A 16,744-nucleotide genomic window follows, 5' to 3' on the forward strand; every position below is an offset into this window, starting at 1 on the left:
TGTGCCTGAAAACCCCTCAGAAATTCTGAGTCTAGGCTGGAAATTGAAACCATGTCTCTGTGTCAAAGTGACTCAGGCAGCTCAGGTCTTCCAGGCAAGAGTGGAATGTTCCATCCTTACTGATAGGCTTGCAAACTGCAAAGTTTTGACAGCCCAGGATTTTAGTCACAAAATTTCAGGTAGCAGGTAGCAGGAGTAACAAAGGGAGGCTGGGGATGTCATTGGAAAGAAAGCAGCAGTCATCCAAATCTAGGAGTGACTATGACACTTTGGAGCAGCAGCAGGGACCTAGGGAGAAAGATCACTTCCTGTTAACTTGGCAGCTGGCTTTTCAGGGTCAGCTCCAGCAGTCTGATGAACGGCAGGGCGCAGGGCTAACTATACTCTCTCAGTATTCATCTCAGTGAATTCGTTTATTTTTACTCTTTCAGCAGTCACAGAGGCATAAGCTCTGCTCAACTGATCCCTAGGATCCACCAGAGCTGGGATTCTCTCTAGGTCAGTCCAGAAGCTCTGACTATAACCAGGGAAGTGTGGGGATGGGGTTTGGCCCCAGGGCTCTTCTCTACCCACCAGCAAAGCTGTTTGAGTGATAAATTTGTAAGCAAAGGTCTTTGAAGGGAGCTTGGTAACTAGTACTTAGAAACCGGTGCTTAGGAAGATGGTAGCTTCTGAGCATCTTGGGACAGACACACCGGTCATCTATCACTCTAATAGGGGCATGGAGGGCACATATGGGTCAACTTGCTTAAGAATCTCCAAACCTCATTATAATGAATGGTCCAACCTATGGCCCAGTGACTGTTTTACTTGAGTTGTCTGTCCCATCCCTCCCCTATAGTGCAGTGTGAACCAATTTAAATTTTCAGCGAAACTCATATCTTCCATTTGTGAGATAACCATGAGCTCCAGGACCTTGGGAATTCGCCGAGGAGATTGTTACACTTGCACAATGCACAGTTACCCCTCAGAAGCTCCAGGAGTGTCTCTATTCTCCATCACCTTCACTTGTAGCCGTTCTGAGAGGGTTGCAAATCACACAAGAGTAATGGGTTAGACTCCCCACCACCTCATCCAACCCCCGTGAGAGAGGAAAAGAACTCACAGTGCGTTTATCAGAGGGCTCTCTCTGGGGGTTCACCTGAGTTCTTTTCAGCCCCATACAGTTGATTTTTAGAGTCAGACAAGTCTACAAGAAACAACTTTCCTGAGGAAGAAATTGGCTGTTTCCCTGCCCCCGTACCCCCATCCCACCCCCTTTATAGAAATGAAAAGGGGCCCATGTATCACTGAAATTCTGCTGCAGAAACACTAGTATCTTAAGTGAATTTCATTTGTGGTTATTTGGGCCCCTGTAGTTTCTTCAAGGTCAGTGACGAATTTTCTTGTCTTTGATGTTCCAGCCCATTAACAGGACCACACTCTACTGCATGCCCTGCCCTAGGTGATGCTCAATCAACCCCTAGATGGGAAGCTGAACAGAGTCATTGTGGTCATGGGTCATCACTTGAGACTCATTAAGGGATTTTTGTCCCAAATCAGTAGTTTGCAATTAGGGTTCATTAGAATGACCAGAAGGGCTTATTAAAACATTACTGGGTCCCACTCTAGAGTTTCTGATTCAGCAGGTCTGGGTGGGGCCTGAGAATTTAATTTCTAACAAGGTCCCAGGGGATGTGATGGACCAGGGACCACATTTTAAGAGCCACTGCTCTAGGGATGTGGCTCATCTGAGAACAATTGCAGAAGACTAAACCCAAAATGCAGGGAGGAAAGGTGGGGACTTCGGGTGGGTGGCTTTTTAATACTCTTCCATTAAACTGGGGAGGGGGGGAACCTATGTCCTTCTTGAATCTAGGTGGGCTTTTCATTGCTTTGGCTTATAGAATACTGTGGAGGTGATACTGTGTGACTTCATAGGCTAGGTCATAAAAGGCCATACAGCTTCTCAGAACACTCATTCTAGGGGAAGGTAGCCGTCATGCCAACTATCCTGAGACTGCCCTCCTAGCCAGCCCCTTTGGTTGATGGTCCCAAGTGAGCCTGCTTCCAGACATCCCCACCATGGTGCCAGATGTGAGTGAAGCCAGCCTGGACTCTCCTGTCCTGCCCATCTGCCAACTGAGTACCACTGAGTGACCTCAGTTTAAGCCAGAGAGCAAAATTGCCCAGCCAAGTTCTGTCCTAATTACTAACCAACAGATTCCGTGAGATAAAATAGTAGTTGTTTTAAGCCACTAAGTTTTGGGGTAGTTTGTTACTTAGCAATAGAAAACCAGAATATTGTTCTAGGTTAGAAAGGGGAGGAGGGAACTACATGCAATGGGTAAAGAGGGACCTGCCAAGCCTAGAGAAGCCTCTGGCTTGGGTTTGGTGCCCTCTGCAGGAGCCATGAATTGAAATGTCTTAACTCCCATTGGGACTTTTATCTGGCAAGAAAAACCAGAGCTAGGAGGGGCCTCCTTAGTGATTATATGGACTAGAGTTCTCAACCACAGTGGAGACATGGAGTATGTGGAGGTAGTAGATTGATTGCAATAATTTCCCTAATTTTCATACCTCCCTGTATCCATATCTTCCCAGTGTACTCTGCAACTCCTCCTATCAACTGGTGGAGTGTATTTCCCTGCCCCTTGATTCTGAACTTGGCCCTATGACTTGCTTTGGCCAATGACATGTTAGCAATTGTGACAGAGGCAGTTGTTTCCTCTCACTTTAGCACCTCTGCCTTTGCCATGACAATATGCCCAGGCTGGGTTGCTATAGGATAAGGCACATGGAGCTAATCTGCCTGAGTTACCCCAGTTGTGCAGGCCAAGGCCATCATGTCAACTGCCCAGGGAGGAGCCCAGTCAAGACCAGAACTGTCCAGCCATGCCCAGTCTAAGGCGCCAATCCAGACTTGTGAGCAAAATAAAGGCGAATTATTCTAAGCTACTGAGTTCTGGGATGGTTTGTTACATGTCAGTATAGTGGCAACAGTTAACTGAGCATCAGACTCTTAGGTGATGAATGTATACCACCACTTCCCCACTGAGACCCGGCTCAAGTATAACCGCTGTTTCCACCTGAGGAAACTGGAGCCATTTACAGAATAAGCAGCAGAGGATTCCTGGCCTAGACCTCTTGATGTGTAATTGTATTCAATCCAAATTTATTGAGGCCCCACTAGGTGAAAGGCAGCACAGAATTAAAAAGGAATACAGTCATGACCCACCGGTCTGCAGTCTATTGGGAGCCAAGACCACCAGACAGACATGGGCACGGCTGATCAGTGTGGAATGGAGGCAGGAGGCAGGTCCCTTACAGCCACTGAGTGTCAGTTCCAGGTGAAGGGACCTGGTGAGCTAAAACCACCAGGATGCATCTAGGGACTGTTTCACCCCTGCATGCTTCTGGATCCAAAGCTAAGCCCGCCTTTCCAGACCAGTGCCATGGCCTCAGACACCATGTGACTTACTGCACTCATCCTTTAGTTTTGACCTTACAGACCTTTTAAAATAGGTGTGCGTCCTAATAAGCATAACACCAAACTGAGGAATCAATTTAGATAATCAGGGCTAAGCACAAAGAATTCTTAAAAGAACCACCCCACATTTTTCATGATTTCTAGTAAGAAAATAAAATTCACCAAGACAGGAAGCATATTGCTGACCTTCATTTTTACTTAAATATAGTGATCTTTTAAGAGAATAAACAAAAAAACTTTACACAGCAAATATTTTACATAAATGTAAACATGCACGTCTACTTCATAATTAAGCAAAATAAACTTTTAAGCACAAAATTTTAAAAATCATTAAAGAATGAGACAATGAACCCAAGACAGAAATAACAGGAGCAACAAAAACATTTCATAAAGCTTCAATTGGTCTTGTCTTCGAACCTACTGGTTAAGGCCTGAGTTTCAGAAATCCTACCTTCCTTGCCAAATGGAAACGTCCAGTTTGGCTGACTTAATATATACCCACATAACATAGTATTACTCTTTCAGAATAATGTAATAAATACATCACACACACACACACACACATACCCCACTTAACCAGCCTCTCAAATAGGGAAGTAAGGATTTTGGAATTTTCAAGTTTTCCCACTACTGAAGCACATACATATAATACCACACATAAAAAGAATGATCCTGCTACAGAAATAAAATGATTAATGAGTGGCATCGTTACAAATCTCTAGTTTCTTTGTATTAAGTTTTTCCAAATCATGTCTTTACTGTGGCTTGCCATGGTTCCTCAGATAATTCGGACTTAAGTCTTTACACCTCGCCTAATGACCCACAGTATGGTAGACATAGAACAAAGGAAAGGTCATTTTAACAATTCAGTTAGAAACTTCAAAGTTATGAATATCAGCATGGATACCTTTCAGCTGTCTCCAAATGCCTGGAATGTTTTCTCTATGTCTACCCTCTCTACTCTACTGGCTGGTTCTCTCCGCCTCTTCCCCACCAGCTATAAGCATGTGAATGTATATTCCTGTGGACATCCCAGAGGATGGAGGTGAGAATAACGGTCCCTGCTTTTAAGTTCATACTAACCAGAGCTCAAACAAGGAGGAGGTCAGTATGGACAAACAGCACTCCAGTCGGTTGAAAAGAGGAAGGGGCGGTGAAGATGGCACCTGCAGGAGATGGCACCCAAGGAGTGAGGTCTGGGGAAGAGGAGAGACTGAGAAGGCACAGAGGCAGGAAGAACATGGCCAGTCTGGCTGGCATGAGGGTACTCGTGAGAAGCAGTCTTAAGGCCAAATTCTTGGTTTCCAAAAAGGAAAGATTCCTTATTGCAGTGGGTAAAGCTGGAGGGTGGGGGAGGGAACCACCAAAGGCTTTGTGCAGAGTGCCAAACTGGAGCCAAGCTAAAGGGCGACGGTGCATGTTGGGAGGATGGATAACAGGAGAGTCGAAAGCTCAGGGAGCTTGACTCGCCAAACCCAGTTCCACATGCAAACACTTCCTATAGAAATAAACATCTTTACCCGGCATGCCAAAACCACAGTTCTGTCAATGTGAAGACTATGGGAGGAGAAAAAAAAAAAGGCTTCAATAAATATTTTTAGTTCAAGTTCCTGAAACCTGCCCCAGCTTGAGCAAGTTAAGAGCAGTGAAACATTCCCACATCCAGTAACAATTCATGTCTCCTAATCATGACTTTACCCTCCCTGAGCTGTCATTACTAAGGAAATAAAAAGCAATTGTCAATTCATTATACATAAATTCCTATATGCCATTAAATCCACTGACACCTTCTGGTGGGCTGCGCATCCACCACAGGTACGAGTGTGTACCTATTACCTACACGTGGTAGTGGTGTGAGCGTGCTGGTGGACAGTGGCTGCGCTCCACATCTCTAGCTCACCTGGGTCACTATGCAGTTAAAACAGGTCACACTATAAGGCTCACCTCTAACCAAAGCCACCACTTGGGATCCTCTAATTCCCTTCTAGGTCCAGATTGAGCCCCTCCACTAGTTGGGGAAAGAGAGGCCATCTGAGTGGAGGCACCACAGGAAGGAAAATCATACTTAATGTGACTGATACCCGCTAAACCAAAGTAGGTGGAAATTTCTCAGGACATATTCATTCAAATTACAGAAATGGGACACTCCAAACTAATTATGGGAAAATTTATCATACACTCACTCAGTATGAAACATTTACTAGTGACCAATTTCCTGCAACAATGGATTCATCTGGAAACTGCACACTGCAGAAGGCAACCTTGTGACTTTCTTCCACCTGTATATAAAAACTACAAATCAGTCTGGGAGTCAGGCACAAACAGTGGTACAGAAGCACGAACAGAAACACCTTATCAAAGAATGTGCTTATTTCATACTGCAGAACTCCTGTTTAGGTTCTGGTTTCTGAAAATCCGCTGCTGGTTCGCCTGTTTAGAAAGGTTGCTTCACAACACCTCTCTTCCACTCCTGCCTTCCCCACTAAAATCCACTGAATGAAGAACACTTACTATGGATCTACATGGAACTAAAAGCCCTGACTTAACTGGTTCATGTGTGTCAGCATAGTGGCTGCTGATTTAATCTGCTAGCCCAGCCTCCTGTATTTAGGGACTGTCTGGATCTGAATTTGAGCTAGAAGTACCCAATACTTGTGTCTTTTCGAATCCAATAAAAGTTCCTATGTATATCTGTCTCATGTATAAGAATCTCTGGTTCCAATAAGTGAGGCTCAAGGGAGGGAGCAGTGGGGAAAGCCGGGACTGGGGGCAGGAGGCTAAACCAGCTGTGTGCTTCCCTTTCCTTACTTGTAAATGAGGGAGTTAAACTGCTAGGGCTCCAGGGTCCCGCCCAGCTGACACTTGAGAACTCCCCTTGAAGTCCATTTCTACACAGGCTTGTCAGGCTGGGTCAGACAAAACTTCCTTACCACTTTTCCCCACAATTTCAAGTGGTTTTAACTACTACTATGTGGCAGTTTGAGATTTCCCCTTCTCTCCTACCCCTCAAAGACTGTTTCTCATTTCACTAGTGCAGACCACTTGGCCAAACTGGTGGCTGCTGGGGTTTAAAACAGAATCACTAGCCTGGTGAAGATATGGCCTTTGAGTAACCTAGACCAGGGTACATTTGCCCATTTTCCATTAACAATGTTAACCAAATAGAAATATGATTCTGTTAGTTCTTCTACAGACCTACTTAAACCTTGAAACATGAGATTGTTCAAAAATTACACGAGAAAATCACCCATCACCATTAAGTTAAAGACTTGAATATCTGGGAGCTGCAGAGCCTCAAATTACTACTACAGTCACCAATCCACAACATTTTCCTCTTGCCAATGGATTCCACGCAAAGTGGCCTGGTCTTGCAGCATATCTGTGCACCAAAAAGTTGATGTGAAAAGATCCAGCTCTAGTCATCACTGTCACTCCCAGATTCACTCAACTGTAAGTCAATTCCTATAAAAAGATAACAGAATCAAACCAAAAGTACACAATTTAAAAATGACTTTCCCACAATTCTTTGGTTGACTGCCTTGGCTATCACACTAAAGCAAAACCAAGCCAATTCAATTCAGTAGGAAAAAAAATTGATTTGGTTCAGTGACAAAACTGGTGCAGTCGACACTTCGAAAGAAATGCTATTTTTTGGTATCTGCAAAATAATGCTGCTTACTGAGACAGAACAGGGGAGGAGTAGGCTAGACAGCTTTTAAACATGTTAATAAAAAATACAGGGGTGGGCAAAAGTAGGTTTACAGTAGTGAGTATGTGAAACAGAGTTTATTCTTGTGTTGTTATTTATTGTATTTTCCATATAAACAACTGCAACCTATTTTTGCCCACCTCTATATTTCTAAATAACTGATTCACTATCTGGAATTTTTCACATTAAGCTGCTTAACTGATTCACTATCTGGAATTTTTCACATTAAGCTGCTTTGTGAGAGCTAAACTAACACCAAGTTAGGCTTCCCACTCAGGAAGCTGAGTAATTTTTATACCTATAACATGCTGATCCAATATCCTCTCTGGTACACCTCTGTCCAGGGTATTCACGTCACTTACACTTGAAACTTGAACTAATGAGCGCTGTCAAGCCTCACATTTGTGTTTGGTGTGCAGGATTTAGGTTTTAGGAGTGAAGGATATAAGTACTCAACATTCCATCTAATGTGATATAAGAATAGCAGGCCCCCAGTTGATACCACTGTGTTGAAACTACTGTGTTTCTGGATTGCTACTCTCCAAGCCAGCTCTTCTCAAAGTTTGTTTTGAGGACTCTGGGGTCCCTGAGACTCTCCAGGAGGGTCCAACCCTGAGGTCCTTCCTTTTCTAACTATATACCTGTGAGGCCAGATTTTCTTCATATACTTCAACCTACACAACTAATGGAACAGACTGAATGCAGAAGCACATGTAAGAGTCCATCTTTCTACTAAACCACACAGTAAAGATTTGCAAAATTTTAAAGTAATGTTACCTTCTTATTAAATATTTTTTATTTAGAAAACTTATTTTTCACAAAAATTGTGAGGTTGGGAATTATCTTTGCTTGGTCCACAGTAGTAGGGTTCACTAGGTTAGCTTCCCCACTATTGCCTCCAGACTTTCCAACCTCCTGAAAGGAAGTTGTACCAGGGGAGAGCATTTATTAGGATTCTGGACAGAACCTAGAGTACTCTCCCTGCCTCCAAAACAAAGAGATTTGTTTTCTCCTGTGCTTTACTTTAGTAGCAACTCCACTGAAAGCTGCCCAGACATTACAATGCCCTTTCCTTTCCTGTTGCCAAAGGCTAGTTGGTCTCCAAATATACCCAATAGCACAGGTTCCACCAGAGTCTAGAGGCACTGGGTCCTTGGGACTATATAAAGACCTGGCGGAGGGGCACACTATGTCGCAGACAGTACCCCTAAAGCGTGGTATATACAAAAATAAAGAGCCTAGCCATTTATGTTTCAGTATTTTCCAGAATTCATGAAACCTAATTTGTGCCAGTGAGGAAAAGGAAAGAGAAAAACAGATTTTTAAGTTTTGTGTTTCTTTTTTTACAGTTTGATCATTTATTCTTCTCTGTTCCAAATTATCTTTGTCAGGATCCTTTCTTAAGCCTTAAATATCCTCAGGTTTATAGATTCTTACCAAAGATAAAGAGAAGCTATATCTCTGGCCTGACAGGCCACCCTCCCGGCCAGAAAAGGGAAAGCACACTTACTGAGGGTGTTCATGAGCTGGTTGCTTCCTTGTGGCCGGCTGATTCCGTTGGCCATGGCTGGCCTGCTGTTGTAGGGCTGCTGGTGAGAAGGCTGTGGAGGAGATGCAGGGCCGTTGTCCTCACCTCCGCTGCTGGAGCTGTCGTCATCGCTTCCTGAGGAGCTCTCAGAGTCTGAGGAGCTGCTCCCACTGCTGCTGCTCATCTGTTCAATAATGTCAACTTCAGCCCTCAGCTCTGGAATAAAATGGCACGACAGGGGTCAGCACAGCAACCACTCTCAAGGCAGCACACTGAACCTTCTGTAAATAGTAAATTGGTAAAACCAACAGCAACAAGGAATAACTTAAAATGAACTCCTACTTCTCAATTCCTTAAAAATGTACAAACAAAATGACCAAAACCAACAAACAAAAACCCTAACCTGTCTCCAGAGAGACAATGGAAACACTAAGTTCACCCCAAATAACCAAAGGCAAACTGATTCAGGATGATCACTGACTGTTCTAAGAAGTGAATTAAGCCTATTTTGTCTTTATCTACTAAGAAAAAAATGGTTAATTCTAGAATTAAACACCAAATAAGAGTAATAATATACTAAGGGACTGAAAAATATCTGACGAGGAATTAGAAGGCCTGAGTGCTTGTTTTAGATCTACCTCTAACCAGCAGAGAGACCCAAGTGGAAGTCTAAGAATTTTCCAAGACACACTGGAAAAATGAAGGGCCAGAGCAGACAGCGTCTGGAGTGCTTTCCAGTTTTCACATCCCACGAATACATGGAAGCTTGCAGGAGGAACCACAGTGGCTGAAGATACATGGTGGACAAGTCCTCCTCTGCCCACTTTACGTATGTGACTGGCAGCCCAGCCTGTCAGGTAATGCATTGTTTACAGATGTAAAGCAGGGAAGGGAAAACATGTTTTACTCAAGCATTTTAATGTTGCTGAGTACATCAGGGATACATAATAGATTTTCCGGTCCAAACACACAAGGTGACCTTATACGGCTGTGGTTCCTTTAATTATAACTGGGAACAACTAGCCACTCATGGTGTAACTCCTGTTCAGCTCAAGTGAAAGCTTCCATATGTGACATTCCAATATTCACGAGGGAAAAAGTCAAGTCGCTTAACAACTGCGCACTGTGCGAAGATGACTTTGTTTGCTAAAGACAGCACTTCTGTAAGATGGACAAGGCAAACTTCCAAAGGGCAACTCTTTCTTTCCCTGTTTACTAGTTATTGATTTAATTTGGTTTCATAAAATTTTACAAATATGAAATACGACACTTACCCTAAGAGTCTGGACAACTAAAAGCATCCATTGCATAGAAGCGAAAGCAAGTAAGCTGCTTTCTCAGGTATGCAGGGAGAGAGCCTGACCAGACTTCTAAGTCTTTTTAGGCCACTGTTCATTTCCACTGGTCCTCATGGCACTTTCATATTCATAAACTTTGCATTGGTACAAATGTCCCTCTAAACTAGATACTATATTAACATTGGCACACTTCGTTTCACCTTCAGCACCTTGGTATTTTCTTTTTCCAAAGCCTTGCAGGTATGCCGTAGGGACCTTTAGGTGGCGGTCATGCCTGTTTAAATACTGGGCCCCTCAGCAGAATGCTGCAAAGATAGCCACAACTTAAGTCACTATGCCTGGATACCTTCCCCCCATCAAATGAGAAAAGTGGGAAAGCCCTCACCCTCATCACTGTGGAATGAACTCTGCAGAAAACTTTCAATGGCAGAGAATGCCCATGCCATCATGTCAATATGGCAGCCTTGTGCTCTCAACAAAAACATCAACACCATATCACCCCAAGTTGCTTATTGCCTCCAGAAAATGTGCTCTACCTCTTTTGATGTCATCCAGCTGAGGTTCAGGTGAAGGGTTATCTTTTAAGGGAGAAGTTTTGGGTCCAACTGGAGGCTTCGTTGGAGCTCTGAACGGCATAGGTGGTGGAGGGGGTGGGGGCTGTGATGGCTGTGGGGGACGAGTGGGCTGCTGTTCCATTCGGGCTTGGATTTTACTGCTCCCCTCAGCCCTGAAATGAGATACAGACATTAAACCATAGGGACAAAGCCAGTGGTTCTCGCATTTGTCTCTGCAGAACTCCATGTTTTTTAGACTGCTGCAAAATATTGATATTTATAATTTTTATCACACGAACTAATCATTCAACAACCATCTATTATATTCCAGTACTGCACTATGCACCAGAGATACAGATTTGAATACAATATACTCACTGTCCTCAAGCTCACATTTTATAGCAAGAAGCAGATAAAATAGATGTGTAGAATACAATGTGATTGTAAGAACCCATTTTACTAATAGAAAATATGACTATTTGACTTATAAACAATATAAAGTGATCATCACAAGTGTATGAATTACTAAATAAAACTAGCTCTTGAAATATTTGTACATTTTTCCTGTATCTATGTACTGCTTGCTCATTCTGTCACATACCAACCAGCTCTTGCTGGCAGACAAAGTGGTCCAACCCAAACTGAAAATTCTATCCATTAACAATTTCTTTTGTAAGAGACTAGCCTAGCACTTTTCAAACTTTAGTGTGCACACAACCATCTGGGGATCTCACAGAAATGCAGACTTTTACTTATTAGGTCCTGAAATTCTGCACTTTCAACAAGAACCCAAGTGATAAATGCTGCTAGTCCCCAGAAAACAGTGAGTAGTGAGAGAAATATTCACAGCCATCAGCTACTGGAGGAGTAACAGCAACATCTGGTTCGTGGAGGCAAATACAAATACACTAAGCGTATGGAAAGGAACAGGGCTCTGCAGCACACTGGCACCGGACTCAGGTAAGTCACAATCTCACTCATCCTCAGTCTCCTCTTCTGTGGGTACGTGTTTTATAAGGATAACAATCTTTCTAAGGGTTATTTATACATGAGAAAAGATAATGCCATAAAGCAACTAGCACACTTCCTGGCATATAACCCCTTAATAAATGGCAGCTTCTTTTTACTTTTTGTGAAATAAGTGAAGAAAATGGCTTGAGGAAGCATACAGAAAATATCAGACTGTAATGCTCTCTTTAAAAATTGCCATATTACAATAATTGCTATATCACACTGTAATAATACAACCATTGGGTTACTTCTATTTATAGAATGAGTTTTGATTTGAAAATAGGCAAAGCTTTATTTTGGTACTATAATGACATCAAAATGGATCTAATAAAAAATTAATGTTTTCACTTTAATAAAGAATACATATTATTCAATTATTCTTTCATACTAACAAGTCTATGAATTTAAATCTTATCCCTTAAGTGGTACTGTTTCAAAAACCATGAGATTAGTAAAATCAATTTACTTATAAAGTATACCCCTTTCCCCAATGGCTTTCGCTTTTCGGATCTTAAAAGCATTATTTCTTTCTACTACATTTGACGAAAAGATATTTTATGGATCTGTCTGAAAAGACATAGATGGAGTCACTGAGATTACTGATAAGATACTGAGTACTCACATACTCACAATCTTATAAAATAATCAAATAGATAGAATACAAATGCAAACTCACATCACTCTATACCTGGTTATTCACATACCTTGTTTTCTTGACCTGAATGCTGCTACTGAGTTTTTCCAGCACATATTCACCAGTGTCATGATTAATAATAAGCACACAGTCCTTCTGATAAGGCCGTTTGTTGCCCTTGAACACAGTCATTGGTGGTGTGGATCCCTATATGGCACAAAAAGTACAAGAGGATCAACACTGAACACACTAGTTATGAATATCAAAACAGAATTAACATGTGACTCTACCTCATCAAATCTTTTATCAGAGACTCAAAAAGAACTCCTCCTGGTTTCCCAGGCAAAAATAAAGGGAAGGAATAATATAGCAAGAATCTGTGACTGTACAACTGGTTCTAATTAATCAAGAAAGATAATATAAAATTTTAAATTACTGTACATTGTTCCAGGGATTCGAAAAATGTTACAAATAATGGTAAAATGAACTGAGAAAAATAAACTAACCATTACTTGTATTACACTGAGTAGAGCTTTCATTATGAGAAGTAAAGCTAGTGAGAGATTTCTAATACTTCCTCACAACTGGAGAGTTCAGGGCTTCCTCCTCATGCCAAGTAACCAACAGAGCATCTCCAAGGGTAGCTCATTCATTATTCTGGTTAGCTCAGAGTAAGTACATCAGGCCACTCACCTGCCTAGGCCCTTTGATCACTACCCCATTGTTCTGAGGTCAAATAATTAAATCTTTAAACCAACTATCTAGCCCTTCAGCCTCACCAGCACCACTCACCCCTGGGCTATGTGGGCTCCAGAGCAGAAGGTGGCTGGCATTCCCTGAGATCCTCAGTCTCTGGGGCTTTAACAAGGCTTCTGCCTGTACACCTGCTCCTCCTCTTTCAATTACTCAACCTTCAAATCTTCTCAAAGCTCACTTCCTTATGGAAGTCTTCCCTGATTTTCTAAACTAAGCATTACATTTTCTTATATTTAAATTCCATACCATAAACGCCACAAGGGCAAGAAATGTGCTTGTTTTATTCAAGACTATTCTTGGTGTCTAGTAATGGACCAGTACACAGAAGGTACTCAATATTTGCTAAATATAGGACTTAATCCTTTGTATAGAATCAAAAACTGTTTGGCTCCTCACTCATACAATAACAACTTAAGAGTAGGAAGGGACCTTAGAGACCATTTATCTAACCCCTTTATTTTACATTTGGGAAAGTAAGGTCAAAAGGGAGAGGATTTAACTTGCCAAAGGTAACAAGTAATGAAATAGCAGTCTAAATTGGCAAACAGGTAATTTTTCAAAAACAGTTTCCCAGGTCTCCTTGTCCAGAGCCTTTTGATTCTATCACTGGTTAGCAAGAACTGTGTTCCAAGTCAGGGCTGTGGCATGCAATGACACATGTTCACTAAGAGTATTTTGTCTGCCCTAGCCGGGTTGGCTCAGTAGTTAAGAGCATCGGCCCTCGGACTGAAGGGTCCCTTGGTTGCAGGCTTGATCCTGGCCCCGGTCAGGGCACGTGCAGGAGGCAGCCAATCTATGTATCTCTCTCACATCAATGTTTCTTTCTCTCTCTCTCTCCCCCCTTCCACTCTCTCTGAAAAAGCAATGGAAAAAATATCCTAGGGTAAGGGCTTAAAAAAAAGAGTATTTTGTTTAACCCTTGGGACTTTGTGACCAGAGTGCTGCCTTGGGCAAGACTTTACAAAAGCCTCTCTCTGCAAAGGGTTCTCCATGCAGCTTTTAACTGGGTTCCTTGTCATTCAATTAGCTCAATGCTCATAACCTCTGGTTCTTACCTGAAACTGTCAGCCTCACTTCATCCCTTGTCAGATTACATGAAAGACATAAGTCCTGCTTCTGCCCACCTTAACTCCCACACTCCTAAACTGTTGTTGCTATATATCAACATGGAACCTATGGCTTTTCTCTGTGGAGTTGCTTGGGGAAAAGCTATGCATGTCTAAAAGAGGGGCTAGATGTCCAGGTAGGGTCATTTTTAATCAAGCACCTGGGAAGTGTGCATTCTACTCCACCCCATCCACACCCCAAATTCCTTTTTTCCTTATGCTGGCAACTGAGAAAGACATTTTTAAACAGTAGGTAAAGACATTTTTAAACAGTAGGTAATTCAAATTGTAATATAAAATATGAGATTCTACATTTAAAACAACAATGGAATAAACTTACAGGGATATGTGGCAGCGTAATTGTGACTTCATCTCCTTTGCCAACCTGAAGCTCTCCTTCACAGGAGGTATCTATAGATGCTGGCTTAAAATCATCTAAAGGGAAAGGAAAAAAAGCATTTATTTACCAGGTTACTCACACTAAGGGGTTTCTAGGCATTCTGATTTAAGAATTATTATTCAAATGAACGGAAAATACAAATAATTTACAATATTAAAAAAAAAATTTCATTGTGGAAAATTTCACATATACAAAAGCAAAGAGAACAATACAATAAACCCTGTGTACCATTATCCAGCCTCAATAATTACCAACTCAGGACAATCTTGTTTCATTTATACCTCTACATATTTTTCCTCCCAACCCAACTGGGTTATTTAAAAAAAAAAAAAAAAAGCTAGAATTTATATACCATTTTATTAAGCAAAGATATTCCTTTCTCCCCAAGCACAGATGAAAATTAATGCTTACTATCCATTATAAAGTGCTTTCTTAGGGTTGTTGTGAGGATCAAAAGCAAGAACATATTAATAAGATTCTGTGATTGTAAAACCCTACATGAAATACAAAAGGCTACAGTATCACATAAGCTGATTTCATTTTGCATAGATAGGAACTGTCAAAATTATGATTTGCCACACTAAAGTTCCATAGCTTTAACATAAGTAGGCCTGTAGACATTCGGAGTAGACAGTTGAACTTGCTCTCTAAAGGTTAATCCCGCCCGTGTTTCTGAATTGCAATTAAAAGTACAACATGAATAACCACCTTATTCCATTCTAACACACACCTGCCTCAAACTGCAGGCCTGGTGCTTATGTGAAGGGTCTCATTTAAATTCCACATTGCCCTTCACTCAACTAAAACATCAATTTAGTGAACTGCTCAAGAAATGATGGTCTCCTCACATTTCCAACATCTTCCCTCTGAAAGAGCTGATCTGCTGTCACTAGTTAACATAGTAATGGCAAAGCAAGTGACCACACAAAAATGGAACTTCATCATCTAACACACCCTTTTCCAATGCGTTGAGTCACAACTATTAGCTCCTTTGACAAAAACAAGTCTTAATCAGTATTAGCATTACCAAGACAGGAAACCAGGAGCTTGTGAATCAGAGGGATGCTCAGTCAGCCAATTACTACAAGCCAAATCTTTACCCAGGGCATAGGAAAGAGTGGGAGTGCCCTCCCTCAACAGAGTCTGTAATCATGTAGAAAAGGATGGTCCAGCCGACATTCTTCAAGCCTGCTCTCTTCTGCTTCCAAGCACAGACCAAGTTTTAACTTATTCCAGGCTCACACATTCTAATTTTATTCTTCACCTACAAGAGGCCTGGTCCTGAGTTAAAGTCAGAGCAGTATACGTGACCACAAAAGACATCAGAGTCAAAGGACGTGCGGAAAGCTGGAGGAGGAAAACTCTGAGAGGGCCCAGAGAGGATGCAGATTCTTTGGCTGCAAGAGGAATGAAGTGCAGTGTCTCAGGGCGCCCAGAGCAAAGACGTTCGAGGAGAGAAAGCAGAGGAAAACGGGGGGAAAGAATGAAATAGGAGGGAGTGGGTGAGGCTCATGAGCAAACAGGAAGAGCCCTTTAAAGGTGGAGAACCCTGGTGGGGTAATTATAATTAGAAAGGGGGGGTGGATTTGAGGAAGAACCGGAGTCTGACGTGGGGTCACAGTCGGTAATGGGGGGGTAGGCTTGGCATAAAGGGCTGGCTGGGGCGATGAAGACAGAAAGGGGCCAATGCACTTCGGAAGAAGCGTTTGGGGCTAAGGTAAAATAGTTGAGCGACGAAGGGTTTGGTTTGGGAAGTGTGTGTGGGGGGGGGGGTGTCGAGGTCTTGCCCTGGGGAATCTGCGGCAAAAGAAGGGAGCTGGCGTAGGCAGGGGGCTCCCCGAGTTTTGGACGGCCGAGGTTGGCAAGAGCCGGCCGGAGCGGCCGAAAGGAATGGCGGGGAGGGCTGACTTACAGCGAATGGTGTGGAAGGAGGCTCGCGGTCGCTTTTCGAAGCTCTCCCCGAGCCGCAGGCAGTGTTCCTCGCGGTCCAGCAGCGGGTTCGCGGTCCCGTTCATGGCCCCGCACGGGCCTCGCGCCCGGACCGGCGCTCTTTCGGCGCGGCCACGGTACGAGCTTCCGGCGCCGGCGTCCGGGAGAGCGGTGCTCCCGGGACACGGCTCCGGAGCGCACCGGGAATCCAACCGGCGCCCACCCGGGGCCGGAAGAAAGTCTCCTCCTCGTCTGGGTGGGGGAAGCCTCTGCGGAAGCAAGGCCTCGGGACTTCCGGCGTCGGTGAGACGCTTCTGGGTCCGTAGCGGAAGTGGCGGGGGCGGTGCCAT

At 43.0% G+C, this 16,744-nt stretch overlaps 1 protein-coding gene across 1 annotated transcript; it reads right to left on the reverse strand.

The window, feature by feature from the left end:
* Positions 1 to 3,643: 3,643 nt before the first annotated feature.
* EAF1 (ELL associated factor 1) lies at positions 3,644 to 16,744 on the reverse strand. Its single transcript, XM_016224386.2, has 6 exons — positions 16,378 to 16,744; positions 14,406 to 14,500; positions 12,274 to 12,410; positions 10,541 to 10,731; positions 8,689 to 8,922; positions 3,644 to 6,931 (listed from the first exon to the last, which is right to left on the reverse strand). The coding sequence occupies exons 1-6, from the start codon at positions 16,742 to 16,744 to the stop codon at positions 6,885 to 6,887; spliced, it is 1,071 nt and encodes a 356-aa protein (XP_016079872.2). The 3' UTR covers positions 3,644 to 6,884.

This window comes from Miniopterus natalensis, chromosome 15, assembly GCF_054644295.1.
Source record: "Miniopterus natalensis isolate mMinNat1 chromosome 15, mMinNat1.hap1, whole genome shotgun sequence".
Taxonomy (NCBI): domain Eukaryota; kingdom Metazoa; phylum Chordata; class Mammalia; order Chiroptera; family Miniopteridae; genus Miniopterus; species Miniopterus natalensis.